General features: G+C 37.1%; 1 protein-coding gene and 1 long non-coding RNA gene across 2 annotated transcripts in view; one reads left to right on the forward strand and one right to left on the reverse strand.

The window, feature by feature from the left end:
- Positions 1-24,143, forward strand: part of ADGRV1 (adhesion G protein-coupled receptor V1) — a 566,898-nt gene that overhangs the window by 531,675 nt on the left and 11,080 nt on the right. Inside the window, exon 89 of the mRNA XM_082378598.1 lies at positions 21,659-21,850. Coding sequence (XP_082234724.1) covers positions 21,659-21,850 — 192 coding nt within the window. The remainder of the gene's footprint in view (positions 1-21,658; positions 21,851-24,143) is intronic.
- LOC309622620 overlaps positions 1-24,143 on the reverse strand; it is a 1,071,855-nt gene that overhangs the window by 4,550 nt on the left and 1,043,162 nt on the right. The gene's annotated exons all lie outside the window — the stretch shown is intronic.

Below are 24,143 nucleotides of genomic sequence, written 5' to 3' on the forward strand. Positions count from 1 at the left end.
TTTGAAAAGTTGCTTTGCTTCTTGTACGTTTTCACGGTGGAAGAATTCCAGGATGTGACTTACTCTATGTTTGCAGCATTCAACTGGAAACAGGGTTTGTTATGTGACTTGGCCCTGTCGTTTATGGGCCACTTCTGCAGGGAAGGTGTGTGGAAACAACAGGAGAAATGCCTGATGTTTGAGCCGTTGTCTCTCTCACAGAGGCAATAAGCAATATCCCCATATTACCAAGTTTGTTGTTTTTTTTTTTTTTCGTAAAACCAAGTTTTTGGTTTTCCAACATCTGAAGGCAGGCATGCCACCTTACAGAAGAGTCATGTGTCCATCTTGTGGATTATTGTCACTTATTTCCAGAATTACAGTATCCAGGTTATACATGGGGTCCTCTCATTGGACTTCCCAGTAACCTGGACAGAGTATACTTTTGCACTCTCCTGTAGCTATTATGGTGTGACGGTTTCTATAAACTGCCTCAGGCCAGAGGTGAGCCAGCCATCACAGTAGGGAAGCCCATCCCTGGTCAGGCCTGTTATTATCCCTTGAACTTACTCTGCAGGCATCCTATAAAGCATTGAGACTTTGCTTGTTAACTAATAATAATCTTATTAGAGATTTGATTTATTATCAAAGGGACTACTAAACAGTTTATGTCTCAGAAAAATCTCTCCTCAGCTGGATGAATAGGCCATGTAGTCACACAGTAGACAAAGCCAAAGCAAGACTTTCTGACAGCTTGAATCCTGGGTAAGAAATTAGGGAGCTAACTTCATAGGTGACACCAGCACTTGGCCTGAACCATTTCAAGTTTTTTCTGTTTTCATAATACAAATCTGGGTTGTTTTCAAAATCAACAGACTGTCTTGCTGTTGATTCACCAGCTAAACAACTTTGTTAAGCCTTTCCTAAAGTCACTCTGATTCTTGCACTCACTGGAAGTGTAGTAGCTTTACACGTCTTCAGAATTCCTCAGGCCCCCCTCAAAGCAACACTCCAAAATATAGTTTAAAATCTAATCACACTTCTTGGTACTGTAATTTTGAACAATCAGCAGGATTCATTTGGGGTTTGCAGTGTGCTCACTGGAACAATAATGCCCATTTAGTAACCATCTGTGATTCCCTTTAGTTGTACACTGAAAGTAATAGGCTACATGAAGATTTGGTTCAGTGTGATATCCAAAGCTTCACCCCTCTTCTCCACTGCTTGCTTGAGCATGAACATGTTGTCTGGTCCTCTTGGGTACCTTCTTCTACTGCCCTTTCCTCCTTCCTCCTGCCTGCTGCCTGGCTTCTTAATTGTTTTTCTGAAAAACTCACTTAGGAGTCAAGTCTTAGAAGGGGTCTTCTTTGCTTGCCCCCAACCACTTTTTGTTGTATTTCCTCTGAGTTCCTACAATATGATTATGTTTCCTGATTCGTATGCTATAATATCATTACTTTTGTTTTTCTCTCACTCACCTGCTGGCCAGTTGAAGACAAGTGTTAGGTGTTTTATCTCTTGGTTCCAAACTCTAACAATGCCTATGCCCAGTAAATATTAAATGAATGAATGGATCCATGAATGAATGAATACTTGAATGAATGCTAAGAATAGTGAAAGGTTTACTGTACCTTTCCAACATGTTGACTTATACTGGTGTGTCTGAAATTTAAATGGCTCTCTACCACCCCCTAACACCCCATACCCCCCCCCCCACACACACACACACTTGGGAAAAACTAGTAAAGACAGGAAGACCCATTCTGCTGTTCTTGCAGTGAACTGATAAGGACCACACTGATTCCAGAATGGTCTATCCTGTATTCCCAGTACTTAGTACTCAAATCATCAACATTGGTCAGTCCTAGGCAAATCTGAGAGGATTTACTGGGAAGTAAAACTTCTGTTTAAGTTCCTAGAGGATTATTATAAAAACAATGAGGCAAGGATTCTTTAATGTTAAAAAAAATAAAGCAAGACTTCTGTAATGAAAACCAAAAGTTATAGTATAGATGAAGAAAAACAGTAATCAGCCTAAAATAGGAAAAGCCTGAGTTTAAAGTATTTAATTTTCTCTGGACTAAGAAATTGATGCAGACTACTGTCGGTGTTTTAAGGTCAAAATTATTTAGACATACATGTAGAATGTTTTGCTATTTTATTTATGGGTTAGAACTAACTCTGAAATTCATTTCCTTTCTTTATAAACAAATATGGTTGACATTTACTAGAGATGCTCTTTCTTCTCTGACACATAAAATGCGGATCTACGTAACAAGAAGAGAAAAAAATCACTATTAAAGATCTAGTTCTTGGGCTTCCCCTATTACCACTGTCAGTCATGCAGGCCATGAGCCAGGCTAAATGAGAAAGCACTTTGGAAAGAAGTAGACTTCTTCCCTTCCTATGAATTCTATCATCACTTGCTGTGATTGGATTCACTAGTATTTTTATGATATGTAGGATGAGGAATTACTTGTTTTTTCTCAAGTATCAATATATTGTAGAAGCTGCCTTTATCTTTCAGGACACCATAGATCAGAGTTTGATCCTTAACTTTGCAGGCTCAAAAACTCACACTTAACAAGGCTCCAGAAAGCTGATTCACTACTCAAGTATTCATGATGTATTAATTTACAGTGAGATTTGTGTATGGCTGGGAAATAGACAAGTTATCTACAGAAAGTAAATTCGTAGATTTAACCTTCTTTGTGATAAGCCCTAAGAGAAGACAGAATATCTGCAGCTATGTTATGTTCCGCAACGAGAGAAAAAAAAAATCAAACTTTAATTCTAGAAAGATTCATATAAAATCCGGTCTACAGCACACCTTGGTTTTGCACATAGGAAACTGGGACCCTAGGTTATCAGCACTATTTAGTGACAGAGCTGAGAATAGAATCCAGGTCTCCTGGTTAGAGATCTATGTACTTTTCACAGCCCCTGCTGTCTCCCTGATTTTAGAGTGAAATGAGTAGTCCGAAGTTGGACCAAGAGATGGTTCAAATTCTTTAGTGACTATAAAATTAAACAGGAAAAAAACTCAAAAATAATATTTCCATTAAGTTAAAGTCGTCTGCTAAAGCACTTTTTCTCCACTTTGGGTTGGGGGGACTGGTAAATTTCTAAATTTAAAAATGGAAGAGGACGTCAAGAAATAAAGCGTCTGGGTCACTGGTTAGTGGTGGAGAATCTCTGACAGATTCTCGCCTCTCACTGGCTACCTAAGTGATCACCTGTCATTGATTTCCTAAAAGTTTTGTCTTTATAGAACAAACTGTTAAACTTATTTTAACTGTCTACACTTTCGATTAACGTGTCTTTAATTATAAGGTCCTCTGGAGTTTCTGATAAATTTGAGTTTTATTACCTTCATCAGTAACACATTTCCAAATCATATTTTAGGTTGTAACTGAAAAAATTTCAACAGGCAGCTTCCCTCATCATTTATTCATTCAAAGGTATTTATTAAGTTGGCCACTACATCTGGTTCTGAGGGCAAACAGAAATGGTCTTAAAAAGAATGCATAAAACCACAGAGGCTGCTTCTCCTATAGGAGGCATATTTTGATAAGATAATCACACAGACGTCGTCGTTAAAAACTGTGATAAGTTCTACAAGAGAACAGTGCAGGGTGCTATTAAAGAAAGTGTAAACAGAAAGAAAGCGAAAACAGAAGAAAGTCATCTTATCTGGGGGATTCCTAAGGAAGTGAGGTCAGAGGTTTGAGTAAAGTGGTACCAGGCCCAGGAGGGATGATGTGTTTTAGAAGAGTTTTCTGGAGAGAGCAGCAGTGTGAGAAAGCAGCACTTAGAGCTGTGCCTGGCCATTCTCCCTGTGTCATACACGTTCATGGAATGACTGAAAAAAGAACTATGCAAAGGCCCTGAGGTGGGGCACTTGAAATCAGACTAGTGTAGCTGGACGTGACGAATGCAGGCTGGGTGGTGACGATGAGCTTGGAAAAGTGGATGGAATCCAGGTCATGCAGAGGCTTATAAAACATCGTAGGATTGGGGCCTTGATCTTAAAAATCGTGGTAAGCCTTAAAGGGTTATAAGGAGTCAAGGGACACTTTCTATTATGAAGAATTAATTATTGTAGGAGAGGAGGGGAAGCGAGTAGGGGCAGGTTGATACAGAGATTCTTGCCATGAGGAAGGTGTGAGGTTGTGGTTACTTTGACCAGCCTATGAGCAGTGGATTTGGAAAGAAGTCCAAGGTTCAAGGAATGTTTTGGAGGTAAAATTGACTGGACTTGATGATGAATTGGATTGGGAGTGGGGAGGAGGCGAGAGAAAGTGTCACCCCAGGTGTCCCAGGCCCTCCTGGGGACCTCAGTATGCGTAGATGATCTACCCTACACAGCTCTTGGTGCTCTCCAGCCCCACTCATGCCACCTGGTGCCACCGGGACTTTGCCATCACCTCAAATTACTTCACTGCTCCAATATAAGGGAAGCACAAACTCCTGTGCTTCCAGCCACTTCACACCTCGGTTTCCGAGCCTGCTAAGGAGAACTGTGTACTTGAGGAAGTTACTGAATCCCTCTGAAGGAAGGCTTCATAGCATTGTTAAAAGGTTTGAATGACAATGTTTGCAAAGCCCCTAATACAGTGCGTCGCACACACAGAATGCAATAAGATAGAAATTACCTTTCCTCTTTTTTGTGCTGATTCGTGTATCTTATACTTCTGAGAATCCCCACTAACCTTGTCTGATTTGCTACTACAGTAAACAAGTATGTTCTTAATACAGCACATCTTTTATCAGGTTCTTGTACAGAGGTCAACACCACCACACAGCTAATTAAAGATACATATTTGCTATCAATTAAGCAGTAATAGGTGTTCTGAGGCCAGATTCCAATGTGTTTGGGAGAGTGTTTTCCCCACACCACCAACTAGCAATTCTCAGGACACCAGTTGGATGTCCTGCCATTCAACTCAATTCTGACACTATCTACCTGGAGATAGCTTGAGATTCCACAGGTTAAGGGTTCAATCTTATGAGACTGCCCATCTCGGCACCTCCCCCCAACTTCAGATGTAGTTGCAAGCCCAGGTTTTTACCTGTACTTCTGACTGTCTATAAACCAGATTCCCAAGGTCCCCTCCTCAGGTTCAATTAATTTGCTAGAGCAAAACTCAAAGAAACATTTACTAGGTTATTGGTTTATTATAAAAGGACGTAACTCGGCAACAGCCAGATGGAAGAGATACAAGGGCAAGGTATGGGGAAAGGGTGAGGAGCTTCCATGCCTTCTCCAGGTGCACCATTCTCCCTGAATCGCAGTGTGTTTGCCAACCCGGAAACTCTCCCAACCAGGTCCTTTGGGGTTTTTATGGAGACTTCATTACATAGGCATGATTGTTTAAATCACTGGGCGTTAGCAACTGATTCAACCACCAGCTCCTCTCCCCTCCTTGGAGGTCAGGGGGTGGGACTGAAATGGCACCATTGGCATCCAGCCCAGCACCATTAGGTGCTTTCCAAAAGTCACCTCATTAACCTAACCAAAGACACCTTTATCACTCTCCTCGATACAAGAATGTCCAAGGGTTTTAAGAACTCTGTGCCAGAAATGAGGGTGAAGACCAAATATATATTTCTTATTATAAATCACAATATCACAGGCAGTAACTCTGCTTATAGCACCAAGAGGGTGCTTGCTCCTTTCTTTAAAATGTAGCTACCATTTTTTTAAAAAACAAAAGGTAAATGCTCAGGATGCCACTGACTTCAGCTTTCTATATTAAAGATTGAATAAAATGGAAAAGACCCAACTACCAATATCTCAAGCCTGTTAACTTCAAATCTGTGCATAAAATATGTAGGAACGAGGAAACAATATGTAACCTACAGAGATACGTGTCCAAAATTCCTGAGGGAAAGAAAAATAGGCAAGCCTAAAGCAATCTGTTTTACCCCATGTAACGTATTGTCAAGGAATGGCCTGATGCTTCTCTGTGTCCAGATTTTGTTGTTATTGACAAATAATATAAAGGACCTCAGTCATCCTTTTGCCGTGTGGTAGAATACATAGATTCACGATTTTTCACCAATAACATGTAAATAAATATTTTCAGATTGTTTTTATTGACTGTACAAACATTTCCTTATACAAACTTAGAATGCTTTCTTATAATTTTTAGATTATTTTTTCAGAGAATATGGGATTTCATTTCTTTGTCTTGTAAGTCCCACATTTTCATTTGTTTATAAGATTTTTTTTCTTTTGGCCACGCCGCACGGCTTGCGGGATCTTAGTTCCCCAACCAGGGATTGAACCCTGGTTTCACAGCAGTGAATTCTCTGAGTCCTAACCACTGGATCGCCAGGGAATTCCCCACATTTTCATTTGTTCTAAAAATTACAACCTAGGTTAGAATAATGTTGTAAAATATGCATTCTCTTATAAGGGTGGTAAAAATTTAAAGTCAAGGTACAAACCACTTTCTGCACTGAAAGATTTGCAGAAGTACATAAAGTACAAAATTTGGTGTTTGGAGTTTAGTTCCTTAATTTTAGCAAAGTTTCATTTTAGACATAGCTATTGCTTCATATACTTAAATTAAAAGTATTTTTAAACCAATAAAATAGTAAAATGTATCATGCTTTCACATATATACTCCCAAGGGCTTTAAACACACACACACACACACACACACACACACACACACACACACACACACACACACACGGTTCAGCTTTTATTGCCTTTCCCGTAACATTCCTTTCATCCCCTCCCACTATAGGTGGTTTTTGTTCCAACTTAATAGCCTATAAAAATTTGTGATGACATACCCTCATACCCCTACTTACTTGGGGTCTGAGTCATGGGAGCAGCTGCCAAAGAGATCACCCCAATTTGTCTTCTAGAGTTTCTGGGAAGGTGTAGTAAAGAAATGGCATAGATGGTACAACTATACCCATTTCTTAGTTAAGAGTAAGCCCTTAAGGCATCAGTGCTGTTCGTAGTGGTATCCTGGTTTTTCTTGCCCTTATTTTTCAAGGACCCAGATAATACAGATTCGGGGGTGGGGGGGGACTTCATATATTCACTCACCCACTCAACAAAGATTTATGAAGAACTTGGTCTTCACAGGGTGCTGTGCTGTGCTTATGGCAGTGATGCCCAGGGTGTGGGACGGAGTGTTGGGTTACCTAACCCAGAATGGAGTGGTGGGGTGGCCAAAGAAGCATCTCAGTGTCCTGGAGGAAGCTGATACTTACTTAAAGCCTTAGCCAGGCTAGGGGAGGAGGAGGGAGCAGAGAGAACAGCAAGTCCACAGGGCAAAGCTGAGACAAAGTGCAGCACATTTGGAGGAATTGAAAGTTCCTGGTGGTTCATTTTGCCCGGAGTGTGGAGTCTGAGGCAGGGAGTGGTGACAGACAGGACCAAACGGTGGAAGGCTTTATTAGCCAAGTTACAAATTGTATACTCTGAAGGTACTGGGAACCACTGAAGCATTAACACTTCCCCACTACCTTCACGTTTTTGTGAAATGACTCAATAAAGAATAAACCTATCAGTGAAGAAACTGATGCCCATGCCTTAAGGAAGATGGTCAAGACTTGTCTTTGTAATCGCACTAAGGCAGAACAGCACCGTGGTTTGTATTCTCTACCAGTTCTGGGAAAGAAGTGGTTCTTAGCCATGTAAAATATTCAACCACCAAGAGCCTGCTTAGCTTTACAGTGTTACGTTATTTCTCGGAACACAACCTTGTGGCGGGCCACCTCAACTGGTAGGAATGTGCTATACAAAGAAAGAAACCAACCAGGTTGAGGATGAGACTAACTTTGTGCAAATCCTTTTAGCATAAAAACAATCTCACCTTATATTTATAAAGCAGATTTACAGCTTACCAATATACCTTGCATTTCTTTTATCTGAGCCTTATAATAATCCATTGAGGTAAAAGTTATTGATTCCCATTTTATAGATGAAGAAACTGAGGTTCATATAAAATATAGCTCAATATAACAGTATTTAGCAAATAGCAAAGCAATGTATACTAATTATACTAATTAGTATATAATTATACTTATTTACTAATACTACCTATTATACATTAAATTCTAAGATATATGACTTTAAATCCCATTCTCCACAAGATAATGATTATAACCAGTCAAGAAAATTAAGTTTAAGGCTAGAATAAAATCCTTATTTAGAGTTTTTGTTAAATTATCAGTCGTAAGAATTAAACACTGCGCTTCCTAAAAGAGTAGAAAATAATACATAGTGTTCTTGGACTCCAAATATAAAACAATATAATACCCACTTTGCTGATTGGTATACATGTTTTGGTCTAAGGAAGAGAAATGCTCTGTTTAAAATGTTCTTTTTTTTTTAAAAAAGAAAAGTTAATTGATTGACTTAAGGTCATGGTCATTAAAAGAAGCACTAACTAAAAAATTTATCTTTTACTACCAGTATAACATATATATAAATTGTGTTCTGAAATATAGGCTATGGAATCAATACATGAAACTAAATCTTTTTTTCCTTTGACTTTCATCACAAGAGATAATACATGCCCACATATGAAACTTACCGACTATCACAAAGTTGAAAAATTCTGTTGTGAAAGAAGTTTGGGAGTGTGGACCTGCATCGTAGGAGGCATTTTAGGCCACAGGACTTAATTAATTTATATGCCTCATATTTTTAATTCTAGTGTAAACTCTTTGAAACAGATACCACATCTTTTATATTATTTTATGAATCACAGAATTTTCCTATACTAGACACTCAAAAACTTTTCAAAGAATAGTATACAACATTATTTTGCTGAAGAAAGATAAAATATTTGGAAGAGTATTCCCAAATTTAGGTAAGGCCAATCACTGGACCCATCTTCCACTTCACTTATTTCCCCCTCAGGCAGCGATCTGAGATTTAGGAAGCAGAGGAACTCCTGGTGGAGCTCCAAGCGTTGAACCATGAGACTGGGCATGAAATACTCGAGAAAGCACTGAGCCTGTCTGTCCACTGCCTGTGTGGAACCTAAGTGCACTTCTTGGTGGACACTCAGCTATTATGTATTAACTTAATGAATGAATTGAAGATTGTTAGGAGAGAATTTAAATTGCAGACCATCCTTACGTAAAGAGGGCTGGTTAGAATCTGGATTTTTATTAGGATATACTCGATAGCTCTGCTGTTTCAAATAGGATTTCTTCCACAATGCAGGACCCTTCTTGAGCCCTATCTAGCCCTACTAAATTGCCATATAATTCACTGTCATTGACACTTGAGTGAAAGGGGGTGATGTTAATAAAAATGCTAAGACAGCAGGCTAAACCAGGAATCCCAAGCAAACCGGGACTATCCCAGGCAAACCAAGATCTGAGGTTTCTTCAGCCATCACCCAATTGTAAATCCAACCTTCAGCTCTTTTACCCAAAAAAATGCTTACATATAAAAACGTGTCCTTACATAATTAACAGGTGGGGAAAATAAACCCTCTCTAGAAATTGTAGTTTTAAGAAAGTTCATAGACAAGATAGAGTGGTTATTTCTGAGTGTTAAGATCTGGTATAAATTTGGGGTGCAGGGGGGTTGGCTTCTCTGTATTTTCTTTTCTTCTTCCCCCTTCTGCAATAAATGTTAACAATTGAACTTGGGCTGCTTTAAACTTTTGCTCTTTAAAATTAAAATATCCATACATTTTTAGAGTTTTGTTAGTAAATTAATTATTCCATAGAGCATTCCTGGATGTATCTTAGTGTCCTTGTTTCACTGACTAGAGAATTGCAATAAAAAGATACTAAATGATTTCTCCCTATTAAGTATCTCATTAATCATCAGAAAAGAGTATTTGAAAATAATAACAAATAATATTTCAATAATATGTAATCTGGTTCTTAATATCTAGGATGATTATTGATTTCTGTTTACGTGCTATATTATCTCAAATCTATAAATGCAAAGATTCCCAGAAGTGTGGTAACTCAGAGTTTTTATCTGCTGGTGAGATGTCTCAGAATTTTCCAGTTTTGCCAGTTATAATAAGAAATCTCTTTCTGTCTCCTCAGTGCATGATTTATAACCTGTGAGTTTCAGTACAGCAAATCATAGGATGTTGAGTTCCAGATTTCTATAAAAGTCTACATGGACTGTATCCTTATTTTGGAACTGACTCATCCAAGAATGTTTCTAAAACAAGGCCATTTAGATCACCTTTGGTATTTGATTAACTATGTTATGATGAAACGAATAATTTCTTAAAACCTTACTAGATTTTTTTCCTTTCAAAAGCAATATAAAAGATGTAGAAGCCCAGTAGTTATATGTCGTTGGCTGACTGTCCGCCTTCAGCAACCTGTGGGACAGGAATAAGTCAAAAGTACAAAAATTGGGCATCTCCCAAAGGGACCTTGGTATCAGAGTTGACTTAATATTGGCAGGCAGGCACACCCATCGTAGAAAATGTGAAATATTCAATGTTCATTGAGTATCTTCAGATGGAATGCCTGAAGTTTGTAGTTTAAAGGAATTAAACTCTGTGCTGTATAGTCTTTTGCTCTAAGAATAATAATGAATGAAGTAGATGAGGTGGAAGGAGGAAAACCCCCCATCCAGTGTCAGCATGTAGTTATCAAACTGGCCGATCTCATGTCGTGCGTCAGATCATTCCGTAGCCTAAGGGTACGTTTTTCTTGACAACTCTGTGTATTATGTATTTCAGTCTCTTCTCATTGCTCTCTGGATGGGGGTGACAATAGACTGCAATATATAATATATAGTGCTATCAAGGAAAAGCTACCCTTAGGTTAGGGAGTGATCTGGTTGTGTTTTTCCCAAAGATATCAGTTACATCTGCAGTGAAGAAATGCCTCCTTTCGCTTCTTCTTAATGTCTGTTTGTGCAGATGTGGACCACCTCACTCTCCTGGAACAGAGTCTTCTCTTGGGGTTCCTGATATAGTGAACGGTGGCTGTTCTCTCATCTGACCTGCCTGACCAGTCGGTCGTTCCTTGTTTACTTCACTTGTTCCTCTTCCTGTTCGTGTTCTCCAGCTGTGCCGAATCCTGAGCACTCAGCATTTTCCTCTACATAGTGTCCTCCTTAAAAAAATCGTATACCATATGGCTTCAGCTTTTACCACTGCACAGCTATTTGCACACTTATGTCTCTAACCTTGCCTTTTCTCCTGATCTCCTGTCTAGTACTTAGAGTAATCTTATTTTCACTTCAGCATGGATGGTATGTAATTTAGTTTCCACAGCAAAATGATCCCTTCTCCTCTCTTATTTTTATTGGCACTGGGTCATTTAATTTTCCCTTTTCGTCATCACCAACATTATTCTTTGGTCTCCTATCACTGCACAAACAATTAAGGTTAATCCATAGAGTTGTTAACAGATATCTGAATGCTAAATTTTTAAGGCCTTTAGAAAAGGCAATTTAAAGGGTGCTGACCAAAACTATGTTAAAAAGTTCTTATAGGGTTAAGAATGGTTTTTTCATTTATAAATGCTGGAAAAAATAGAAAGGAGAATGATATTTTGTGACATGTGAAAATTGTATGAAATTCAAACTTCAGTGTAGTTTCGACAGAGACCATATGCCCTGCTAAGTCTAAAATATTTACTATGTGACTCCCTTCAAGAAAAAAGTTTGCTGACCCTTGGTTTAAAAGATTAGTGTTCACTTTATTAAAACAACAAATTCAAAACTCTAGTGTGTTCTTCAGCTTTTAAAAAAAAACAGGTGGTTACACACTCATGAAACCACAGTCAAGATACAGGACATTTCCATCACCCCCAAAAGATTCCCCAGGCCCCCTTGCAGAACATCCCTCCCTTTGCTTCCATAGCCAGGCAACTACTGATCTGCTTTCTGTCACTGTATATTAATTTGTAGTTTCTAGAACTTTGTATAAATAGAATCATACAGTGGGTACTCCTTTATGTCTGGCTTTTTTTACCCAGCATACTGAGTTTGAGATTCATTCATGTTGTTATGTGTATCAGTAGTTTGTCCTTTTTATTATTATTGGGGTTTTTTTTTCAGCTTTATTGAGGTATAATTGACAAATGAAATTGTAAGATATTTAAAGAATACATCTTGGTGATTTTCTATAAGTGTACAAATTGGCAGTGGGCCGATTTGACCCATTACCATAGTTTGTTGGACACACTGCAGACTTTTTACTGTTAGACAAAACTAATAGTAAACTTTTGAATAATCTCTTCTGCATTGGAAAACCACCCCAGAGGACAAGGAAACAACTCACTTTATTTTATTATTGTCATTGTTATTATTATTATTAATATTATTCTACAAACTCTAGGTATTTCCAGTGCCTGTGGCAGAGATTTCTCAGAGTAAACCAAAAATGGTTCAAATTATTTTTTTTAAGTACTTATAAATATAACAATATTTAAATAAATAGTCATGGTACAATTTGGCATTTTTGTAATTTCAGTTAAAAACATTTTTCACATTCAAAGCTTAATCCAACTTGAATCTCTTCTCCACTTTTTATTAAAACCTTTAAAAAAAATTATCCTCAGATTTCAAACCTCTTCTCCATTATTTAGTTCCATCCCAGTACTGTCATGACCACTTCCAGCCTTCTCTGCCCCTCAATCCTACCACCAACTCAATTTGTACTTCTGAAAATTTTCTTATCTAGGAACTCTCAAAGCAGGGTGTTGGTGGGGTCAGGGGTTTGTGTTGTTGTAACTTAAAAAAAAAAAACTTAATTTTCAGTTCCTTCTATCTTGTCAAAAATAGTCTGGCTCCTGATAAGTAGTATCATGACTGATTAGCACTCCATGCTTTGAAACTTAACAGAAGCATAAAGAACATTGAGAGTCTCTGTGATGAAGTCCTGTAGAACAAGGTTCAAGAGGAAAAGCTGAAGGAAAAGGGACCATACCATCTGGAGATGAAATTGCTGAGGCATAACCTAATAATTGTCTTTTGATTCATGAGTATTAATCTCGAAAAAGACTGACCAAATGTTTCTCCTGTCCATAAGTGACACACAGAGAAATATGTTCTTAAATTGCAGATAGAAACTTTAGTTGTATAAAAGCAAAAATATCTTGTCTATGCTCTCAATATTTATGATAAAAAAAAACACATAGAATTGTTGCTCCTAGGACTTACAGTATTTAGAATAGACATCTTTCAAAGCCCCAACCTTGAAAGTGAAGCCCTGCTACCCAGATATTTCAGTCACAGACATGTCTGAAGCCAGCAGACTAAGTTAACTGAACTTCTGTTGACTCTCCTTGTTCTGAATAAATCGTGTCCCTTAAATTAATAAGAAATTTTAGAAGAACTTGACATAACCCATGGTGAACACTAGGTAATTACTGATCCCATCCAAATATTTTTAAGAGCAGTTGGGTGATAATTATTCCCAAAGAGTTCTAAATGTTACAATTGCACTGATAACCAATGGCCATCAAGATGACTCACTTGTTTCCTTTCCCTGTATATTTAATGCACACGTTAGATTGAAGATTCTTATTGTAAATAAGAACATTAACAAAAGCAACTTAAACTGTGAAAAATAAGAGCAGTTCAAAAAACATGAAGCAATGAAAAATGAAATTCCTACTTTTCTCACACCTGAAAAAAATGTACAAATGCATATACTGCATTTGTCTTTTCAGTTCTGTCATTGGCATGACATCCATTGTCTTTGCTGCTAAGTCACTGGTGATGCAAAACAGCAGTAGGTCAGCAGCCCGAGAGCTATGTGAAACCAAAAAACAAGAAATCACGGAAACTTCACAGGGGTGTCTACCAAGGGGAGAACAAAAGCAGAAGCTGTGAAGCCCTGTAAGGAGAAGTAGTCACAAGAAAAAGCAGCAGCAGTATGCAAACCCAGTCCCAGCAGAGAAGGCAGAGACAGCCAGGAAGTCACCTGGGGATTCAGCACCAAACAAGCCTGCCACCAGAGGGGCACAGACCCACAAGAGCAGAGGCCCAGCCAAGAGTGGATGCTTCACTCTCCCATAAGAGAGTCTTGGCACGTGTAATGTACAAAACACAAAGACTGAGCCAAAACAAAATTTTATTGAGCAACTACCAAATTACCTAACAATAGTGAGAAAATTAGAGGACTAAAACGAACACTTGCCTGTCCCCACTCCATCGTACTCTCTCCCACTGACGAAACTTAAACACCAGAATTTCTTATTTAACAAATATTTCTTAAGCTCCTCCTGTGTGCCAGGGACCATGCTATAAACTAAAAAGTACAACAATGAGCTAACTGGACATAATCTCTTTCTTTCTAGGAGGTTACAATTTAATGAAAGATATTCTTTTTGTAATCCCAAATTTGTCATTTTTGAGTTGAAAAAAAAAAACCTAATTTTAATGAAGATTTCATTCCTCTAAGTCCTTTATCCTGCATTGTTTTGTGCTCTTTCTTAGGCTATCCAAAAGATAGGTGGTTTTGATTAGGCCATTTGTAGGATTACACTGCCTATTTCTTAACTATTTTTCTTAACAGAATTAGCATACACCTGGAGATTTTGAAATTGCACATTTTCCCTGGGTCTCAAAAAACAATATTCCGATTATTTTAATATCTTTGTGCTTCAAAGTTTTAAAAACATAGAAAAGAAAAACAGCATTAATAAACGGTCCCTGTGTCCATGTTCCCTTTATTACTAATATACTGACAAATTTGCTTAGACTTTTTTTTAATCATTATTATTTTTGGAAAAATAAATATTAATTGTAAAGAATTGAAACAAATAATAAAAATATAAAGATTAAAAACTTTTAAAGTCACTTCAAACTTCATAAGTAATCCTCATAACTATTAGGTGACTATAATGATGGCCAGGAATTTTCCAAATTTGTTAGTACAAACCACAGATCCAAACAGCTTAGAGAATCCCAAGCAAAGAAAAATATGCCTAGGCATATCATAGTCAAACTCTTGAAAATCTGAGTAGGAAATCATGAGGGCAGCTTGGGGATGTGAAGGGAACATTGTATTCAAGAAAATAATGATAAAAATTAATACCATTCTCATCAGAAACTCTGGAAACCAGAAGACAATGGAATGACATCTTTAAAGTCCTGTAACAAACGAGAAAACAAAACCTGTTAACCTAGAAATCTACATCTGGTGAAAATATCCCTCTAACAGGAAGGTGCAGTAAAGACATTTTCAGGCAAAAGCTGAAAGAATTATTTTCAAAAAATCTGAGCTTTAAGAAATGCTAAAAAGAACTTATGCAGGTTGAAGGGAAAGGGAAATGATATAAGAGAAATCCAATTATGTGGAAATTAGTGGAGAACACCAGAAAGAGTAGGTCATTAAATATAAAGGATCATTTAACAAAACATTCCTACTTTATACATATGTATGTCATTTTGTCTCAAAGACTATTGACTATTTTAAAGTGAAAATAACAACATTAAGTGAACATCATTTCAGGCATCTTTCTAGACATACTAAATATGATTGGATGCCTAATTATAAATAAAATTTAAATAATGTGACCATATTATAGTTGCTATAATATATTGGGTGGGCCAAAAAGTGCCTTCGGTTTTTTAAGTAAAAATAAAAGACACATTTTTCATTTTCACCAAGAACTTTATTGAACAATGTATTCACTCTTTTGTTCCACTACCGTCTGCCATTTTTCAGGCAACTTCATAATTCCAAAACTTTTTATCTTTTTGAGCAAAGAACTGTTCCAGGTGCCTTTTACAGTCTTCCAGGGAATGGAAATTTTTTCCCTTAAGAGAATTTTGTAAAGACCAAAATAAATGGAAATCCGAAGGTGCAATGTCTGATGAATACGGCAGATGAATCAGAACTTCCCAGCCAAGTTGTAAGTTTTTGCCTGGTCATCAAAGAAACATGCGGTCTTGTGTTATCCTGATGGAAGATTATGCGTTTTCTGTTGACTAATTCTGGACGCTTTTCGTCAGGTGCCGCTTTCAGTTGGTCTAATTGGGGACGGTACTTTTTGGAATTAATCATTTGGTTTTCTGGAAGGAGCTCATAATAGAGGACTCCCTTCCAATCCCACCATATACACATCACCTTCTTTGGATGAAGAACAGCCTTTGGTGTGGTTGGTGGTGGTTCACTTCGCTTGCCCCACGATCTCTTCTGTTCCACATTGCTGTACAGTATCCACTTTTCATCGCCCATCACAATTTGTTTTAAAAACGGAATGTTTTCATTACGTTTCAGTACAGAATCGCATGCGGAAATATGGTCAAGAAGGTTTTTTTCGTTTAACTTATGTGGAATCCAAACATCAAAGCGATTCGCATAACCAAGCTAGTGCAAATGGTTTTCAGTGCTTGATTTGGATATTTTGAGTATGTCGTCTATCTCCCGTGTGATATAATGTTGATTGTTCTCAATTATTGTTTCGATTTGATCGCTATCAACTTCAACTGGTCTACCCAAACATGGAGCATCGTCCAGCAAGAAATCTCCCGCACGAACTTTGCAAACCACTTTTGACACTTTCAGCACCTTCTCCATACACTGCACAAATCGTTTTGCGTGTTTCAGTTGCGTTTTTACCTTTCTTGAAATAATAAAGCATAATATGTCAAAAATGTTGCGTTTTTTCTTCTGTCTTCAATATTAAAATGGCTACACAAAAATTCACCAATTTTGTTTTCTTTTTTTAAATGCATGCTGATATGACAGCTGTCACATACAGTCTAACACAATTGTCTCAAATGAAGTTAAAGACAACTAAGTGCTACTAGAGCCATCTTATGGAAAAAACCAAATGAATCTTTTGGCCCACCCAATAAAAAATTTAATTTCAATTTATTTGAATTTGTCACAAGAAAAACTAAAATGGAAGAGAAATAATTGTTGAATAGCAAAAAATGCTTCTACACTGCAAAAGATATACTAATCATCACAAGAAAGATAAAGGTCTCTCTTAAGAAAAGAAATTATAAATACAGTAAAGGATTGGAATCACTGTTTTTTATGAGCTAGGTGTTTCAATTTTATAGTGTCAATTGACTACATACTATAAAAGATGATAAAATCATCAATATTCAGAGCTCCTCCCATTTTCACTCTTCCCAACCTTAAGTATTTTTTTGGTTAATATACTTTTTACATTGTCTAGACTTAACATTTACATTTGAATCTATAACTGTAATTCTGATAATTTTTTTAAGATTGGTCCTGTATCTAAATGCACAGATGCAGATCCTTTTACATGATCCTTTTACCATCATCATTACTGAATTCTGTTTTTTCCTTGGTATGGACAATTCATCTCTTTGTTAGTTATATTTTATTATCATGTAGTTTGGGTTGTAAGTTTTTTTCCCCGAGAAAATTTATTAATGCTGCATTCCCAGTATTATTTTTATGTTTGATAATTTCAAATGCTATATTGGCTGGGTATAATAGTCTTGGACCACTTTCTCCCACAGAACTAAGTAGATATTGCTCCATTGTCTTTTTTTTTTAAGATTTTTTTTTTTTTTTTGATGTGGACCTTTTTTTTCTTAAGACTTTATTGAGTTTTTTACAATATAGCTTCTCTTTTTTATGTTTTGGTTTTTTGGCCCCAAGGCATGTGAGATCTTAGCTCCCCGACCAGGGACCGAACCAGCACCCACTGCATAGGAAGGCGAAGTCCCAAACACTGGACCACCAGGGAAGTCCCTCCATTGTCATTTAACACTAAAAGTTGATGTAAAGAAGTCTGAAGGCAGCATAAAATTTACCACTTATTAAGAGATTCGTTTTTTTCCCATTGGAATCTCTTAAAGTTTAAAACCTAATAAGGCTATGATGTGGTATTAAAGAATCTGTATCAAAATTTCCAGAGTACATGGTATTATACTTTCAATCTGCAGATTAAGTTTTTGTTTTGGTTTTTTTTTTCTCCAGGAAACTTTTCTTGTGTTAGTATTATATGTTTTTATTCATCTTCAGTTACATTCATTGGATTCCCTATTTCAAGGATAGCAATTTCCAATTCTTGAGTATTTTTCTTACGGAGTAGCTTCTTTAATTCCTTTAATCTCTCTGGTTTTTTTTTTTAGTCTTAATTCATTGGAATTTTATATTAGCAAAATCTCTTCCTTTATTTTCAAATTCTCTGAGTCATGATATGCCTTATCCATAATCAGTTCCAGCTACTGACAGCACAGTTGTTCATCAACTCTCATGGCATCCGTGAGATATATGGTGTCTGTAAAACCAATCCCTCATTGCTTGTAGGTCTCCAGCTTCTTATTCCTCAAATATTTAAGTGCTAATACCACTATCAGATTTATATTTTAATATCTAGACTGATTCAATTCTTTGTGTTTTAATGGCTAGCGAGACACTATCACCAGCATATTTTTATCACATATAATAACTGTTTGCCAGAATCTAAAATAAATATTAGAAATAGAGGCCATGTGGAGTCAATATGTCAGGTTGCTGAACACATTCAAGTCAGGATTGTTGAGAGTTCTTGCTGTGTGGGTGTGTCCATGCTCACTGTTCTGTCACACTAGCTCCAACTGGCTGTGCATGCAGGCCAGCATTCAGAATGCAGACAAAATAATGAACTAATATTTCACTTTATTTAGAGACAGATAAAATTAAAGGAATGAGCCTGGGCAGCTGTTAAATGGGTTCATTTAATGCATTGGATAGTATAACCACTTTCCTGTAACCTGAAGAAATTATGGGATGGGAGAGGCAGAGACAAAAAAGACTGCTGCCTAAGACTGTGCCTTTAGTTACAGTTTGATACCTGGTTTTACCCTCCTCTGAGATCTTTTTACAAGTCCTGCGAAGCTTAACTATTCTTAGTTGAGGGCTGTATCTTAGTCCTCAGAGGGGATACTCAGATGAGGTCTCCAAATCAGTATGAAGCCCTGAGACTTCACTTCCTTCAGAGATAGGCAGCTTAATCAGCTTCCCATTTTACCCACTTCTCCTCTGCCATCACTTCTCGGGAAAATGTGGCAAATGGCAATGTTGATTCTTTCCCACCTCATATGGAACCAACATAAATTTTTGAGGTAAGCAGCCAAAATCTTCTGTACTTATTTGCTCCTTCAGATGTTAAGAGTATTTATTAACTCCTTTAGATCATTTTGGTCTCGTTTGTGTCTCACTGAACGTTTGCTAATAAGTTTAAATTCCTGAATCAAAAGAAATCCAAGGTTGGCCAATCCAGATACAATCTAACTAAAGACTTTTGAAAGCATTTTTCATCATTGTAGCAGGAGACCCAACAAAATAATCAAAACAGCAATGCACAGAAAGAATTTCCTTCTCTGTAAGCTTTCACTAAATAAGGAAAAGGAAGGACAGATGAATTATATACGTCCTGCTTCTGGAACAGTTAACCTATTATTTTGTAGGATATTGTTGTCTTTGTGAGCAACTTGGGAGTAGCAGCCAATGTTCTATCCTTGCATCTCATTATCTGGCAGTGCACATAGGGGTGGTCTGCAGATTGGATTGAATAATTGAGATTCTAGATTCTCTCTTAAAATTCTTTTACAGAACATCATACAAAGGAGAGCCTGAGATTTAACATACAGCGTTTGGAATAGGGATTTGTTTTCACTCAGGTCAGAAACCTCCACAGCTGAGTACTTTGGATAATGAAGGTCCTTTTTCTATATTCGCCCAGCCTGGGCTGGACACAGGCACGTCATACAATCTGCATTTAAACATTATTTTCTTTCCATTTTAACAGTGTTTATGTTTCCTGGCACACATCTAAAAGATTCAAAATATTTACTGTATATGTAAATATGCTTTTAAGGAAAAAAAAACACATGCAGTTTTCATATGCAAGTTATTTTCAGCAGACAGTTCCTTCTCTGAAACACAAAAGGCTAAATATAAAAACAAACAAGAGAGAAGTGCTGTTTTAACAAATGAATCCTTGGAGATGGATTTTTAGGACTTTTTTTTTTTTTCCTGATCCAGCTTTTACCCTATCACTTAGTAACGCTAAGAGAAATCCTGAAATAAATCGGTGACATTCTCACAGTTTTTAAGGCTGACAGTTTAATTTTTTTCCTGTTTTGTCTGTGGCCAATATAATTAGGTCATACCCATGTGAAAAATTACTTGTACAAGAAAAATTTTGGATGTGTATGTGTTTTCAGGAAGATTTGTTTCTGCTAATGTACATGACATCATTTGCACATGAAACTAATTCACTTACCCTACGTAATTCAGAATATTAATGCTGTTTCCAAAAAACCAAAACGAGCCCAATTCAAAAGGGAATGAATGTTTCTGTTACTAATTTTTTATCATGGTTAGAGTAATTACATTTTAAAATATTTTTATCAGGTAAACCACTGATTTTAAAACATATTTGTTAATTACATAGACTGGATGCCAACTGAGGAAGGGGTCATTCCAGTAGAAAGAGGAGAAAGGCCTAATTTATAACAATATTCCAGAAATGGCAACAGAGATCAAATGCTAGCATTCCTACCTTGCAGACTGTCCTCTAATTTCATTTTACATTAAAAGTTAGTTGTAATTCTTGTGCCTTGAGGATTTTCTAATAGACTTTTTACTATTTATACCAGCAGATACAAGTTTTAAGCCCACAATATTATTTGCTTTACTGCTTCTACACTGCCAGAAATATTAGGAGCTATGGGAGAATGCAAACTTAAAAAAAAAATGACCATACTTATTTGTGTTTTATGAAGATCTTGACATTAACTCCTTTTCTTCTTTAACAAGCTGAGTGTCTTGCTTTCATTTTTGTGGATTAATTTAAGAATTTTAGTAATTAAGGAGATTCTTATTTGCTTCCAAAACTTAAACACCAGGATTAACAGACACAAAAGGCACAATTTAACATATTTTATTGGCTGAGTGTAAAGGTCAAAATTACCAAGCTTTGTAGAAGCGCCATTAGAAGTATACAGTAGATCCCTTGTAGAAATCATGAAGGAAAGCCAGTGTAGGCAGTGTCTGGAACACAACTGTAAAATGTGAGTTGCTCTCTGTGACGGAAGCAGAGCAATTGTCAAGAGTTTGACTAGGTTGCAAAAGAATTTAAAGGGCCTGCAGATGTTTAAGAATGCACAAGATAGCTTTGTCGTTCTCATGTAACGTTTACTGAGAAGCAAGGCATGCTAAATATTAAGCAATCCATACTGAGTCCCTACCCAGCGACTTTATTTCCAACTGAGATAAGTAGGTGAGATATTTAAACAGAATTAGAAGGCTTAATTAGGGTTGCCCTTCCCTGAGTCTCCAAGGTGGCTGGAGCATTACTCACCATTTTGCTAAGAAAAAATAAATGAGACTAAGTGAGATAGGGGGGAAAAGACAGTAATTTTTCAGAAGGCAAGAGGTTTGCCCTCTAAAACAAAATGTACACAGCTAATCAGATATACTTCTGCAATTCTGTTTTCATGTATTCGTCGAGCTAGATTCAGAGTTACTGATGTTCTAACCAAGAAAAAAATGACTTCTAAGTGAGAGAGCAGTTTTCTCAAATGACACTGAAGAACTTTTGTGATATTCAGAAATTTACAGTGGCCTGTTGGTAGACTTCGAACATGTTCTGTCATTCCCAGCTTTGGGTAGCATTTGGAGAACACTTGTAGAAAATCAGCTATGCTTACAATCATGTTTATTCTTTAGCTATGGTAGCAGGACTTCCTTTAACATGCTAGTGTTCTCTTCTTTTGCAGGGACTGTACGTTTTTGTGGTTTATTTCATTCTGCACAACCAGACGTGTTGCCCTATGAAGGCCAGTTATACAGTGGAAATGAATGGGCACCCAGGACCCAGCACAGCCTTCTTCACACCCGGGAGTGGAATGCCTCCTGCTGGAGGGGAGATCAGCAAGTCTACCCAGAATCTGATCAGTGCTATGGAGGAGGTGCCTGCCCTTGCCCTTTCTCCTTCTCTGTCTCTCTCTCTCTCACTCTTTGATACACAACCTTTCCATTTTATGGAGTACAAGTTAAATGGTGCCATGTAACTTTTAAATCCTTTTCCTACTGACATTCTCTGATCTCTGGTATTTGCTGTGCTTACCATGGTATCATGTCTGTTATCTGATTCTTTTTCCTCCTTGCTTTGTGAGCTCTATTAACCAGCAGTTTGTACTGGGAGGTCAGAGCTCTTTCTTCAAAAGCTTCCTAATTGGTTACGGCAGTGACTGAATCTGCTTCAGAAATGGTTTTTCAAATACTGTTTCTTCCTGAAAATATTTTCACAGCTCTCTTCCTTTACTCATGCCAATCCACTGCTTCAATCCCAACAAACAAATAAACCTCCCAATGTTCTCCATCCACGTCATTTTGGGCTCTTGTGTCTAAATCACATTGCCACCAACCTCTCAGTAGTGCCGCCCATAGCATTGGTACCACTGCTTGTATTTTGAAACATACCTGAAGACATCTGTCCAGGAAGAGATGGTAAACAGGTCCCTGACAATTTCTGCAGTGCCTGAGATGTGCTTGCCTACCATTCCTTACACAGCCCATGTTAGTGTCTCTGTATTAAAGAGCCAAGGGGAACAGTATTTGTGTTTGCATCCTGAAAAATGGCAGGAGATCAAAGTGCATATGTCTGAAAAGAAAACAGTTTATAGATAGTTAAGTAGGTAAATAGATAATCTACCTGCTCAGTGATATTTTTTTGTCTTCCATGTTAATTTAGAAAGTGATTTTATTCATGTCAGGTGAAAATTAAGGTAAGTGATCACAAATAAAGTACCATATTTAAAAATCTTGATATGTGTTTAGTACCCTAAAGTGTTCAGCGATCTAGTACCATCTCTATATCCCGTAAGCTCTTAGAACTGAATTATTTTCGCATCCCAGGTGATAACAATAGAAACGGATATTTTTAAGATCAGCAGTGTGGGAGTAAATCTTTAAAAATATGGTTTTTGTCTCTTTACTTGGCTACCCAGTTTAGCATTTGTCTAGATGGGGACTATACATTAACCATTAACCATGTGTGTCTGTTTAAATTTAAACTAGCCACAATTACTGAGAAGCAAGGCATGCTAAATATTAAGCAATCCATGCTGAGTCCCTACCCAGCGATTTTATTTCCAACTGAGATAAGTAGGTGAGATATTTAAACAGAGACAGATAAATATTATATTTATTATAATATATATAATATTATATTATATAATTAATATATTAATTAATTAATATATTAATATATTATATAATTATATAATATAATAAATTATATTTATATATATATAATATATAAATAACGATAAAAATTCACTTCATCAGTCACCCTGGCCACGTTCTAGTGCTCCATAGCCACACGTATCTGGTAGCTGCCATAATGGAGAACAAATATCTAAAACATTTGTGGCATCGCAGTGCCATACTGAACTGTACTGAACCATCAGTGTGTTGAACAGCGCTGTTCCAGATGTCCCGCTTCTTCGTGAGATCTTTTAAGGTTTCATGTTCTCTCAGATTTATTTCTCCAGCCCTCAAATCACTTTTCTCAGTGCGAGGCATCCCCGCAGTGTCTCCGAGAACCTTATATTGGGAGGCAGCAGCTGTGACAGTTCAGTTGCTGGCCTGAGCCACTACTTGAATGTTCACTGGGGGTGGAGCGCAGTGGCATACCCTGAAGTGTGCTCTGCATTCCTCAGCGGCTTACAATTGGCCTGGATCCAGCTGTCAAGGAGGGGCTGGCAGAGACATTCCAGAAAGCCACGCAGAGAAGGGAAGGCATTAGGAAAGGAAGGATTAAGGGGTATTTACCAGTAACCACAAGGGAAGCAAATATATTTACTCATTTCAAGATAGAACTATCTTTTTAGTCATTTAATTTTTAAAAAGGAGGACTTTAGCATTCTATCAAAGAGCTTTTCTTTTCAATTCAGTATATCCTCATACATAGCTACTATACTTAAAATTATATGTTGTATCTTAAAGATTTAGGAGGGTTCTTCTCCAGTTCTTATATTTTTAACCGCTTTCTTTGCACATATTCTATGAAAAAATTTAACGTATTGATTGGGTTAAAAAATAAGTCTCTTCTTCCACGCACGACAGCTTAGAAATCTACAAGTAATCCTCGTAGAGAAATTGTTTAGCATCACCAGATTAGACTGTCTCATGGAGAGACATACTTTTCTAAGGAACAAAGGTAAAATTAAAGTCAATTCTAAACAGTTCAACAGCCCT

This window comes from Balaenoptera borealis, assembly GCF_965194805.1.
Source record: "Balaenoptera borealis genome assembly, chromosome: 2".
Classification (NCBI taxonomy): Eukaryota; Metazoa; Chordata; class Mammalia; order Artiodactyla; family Balaenopteridae; genus Balaenoptera; species Balaenoptera borealis.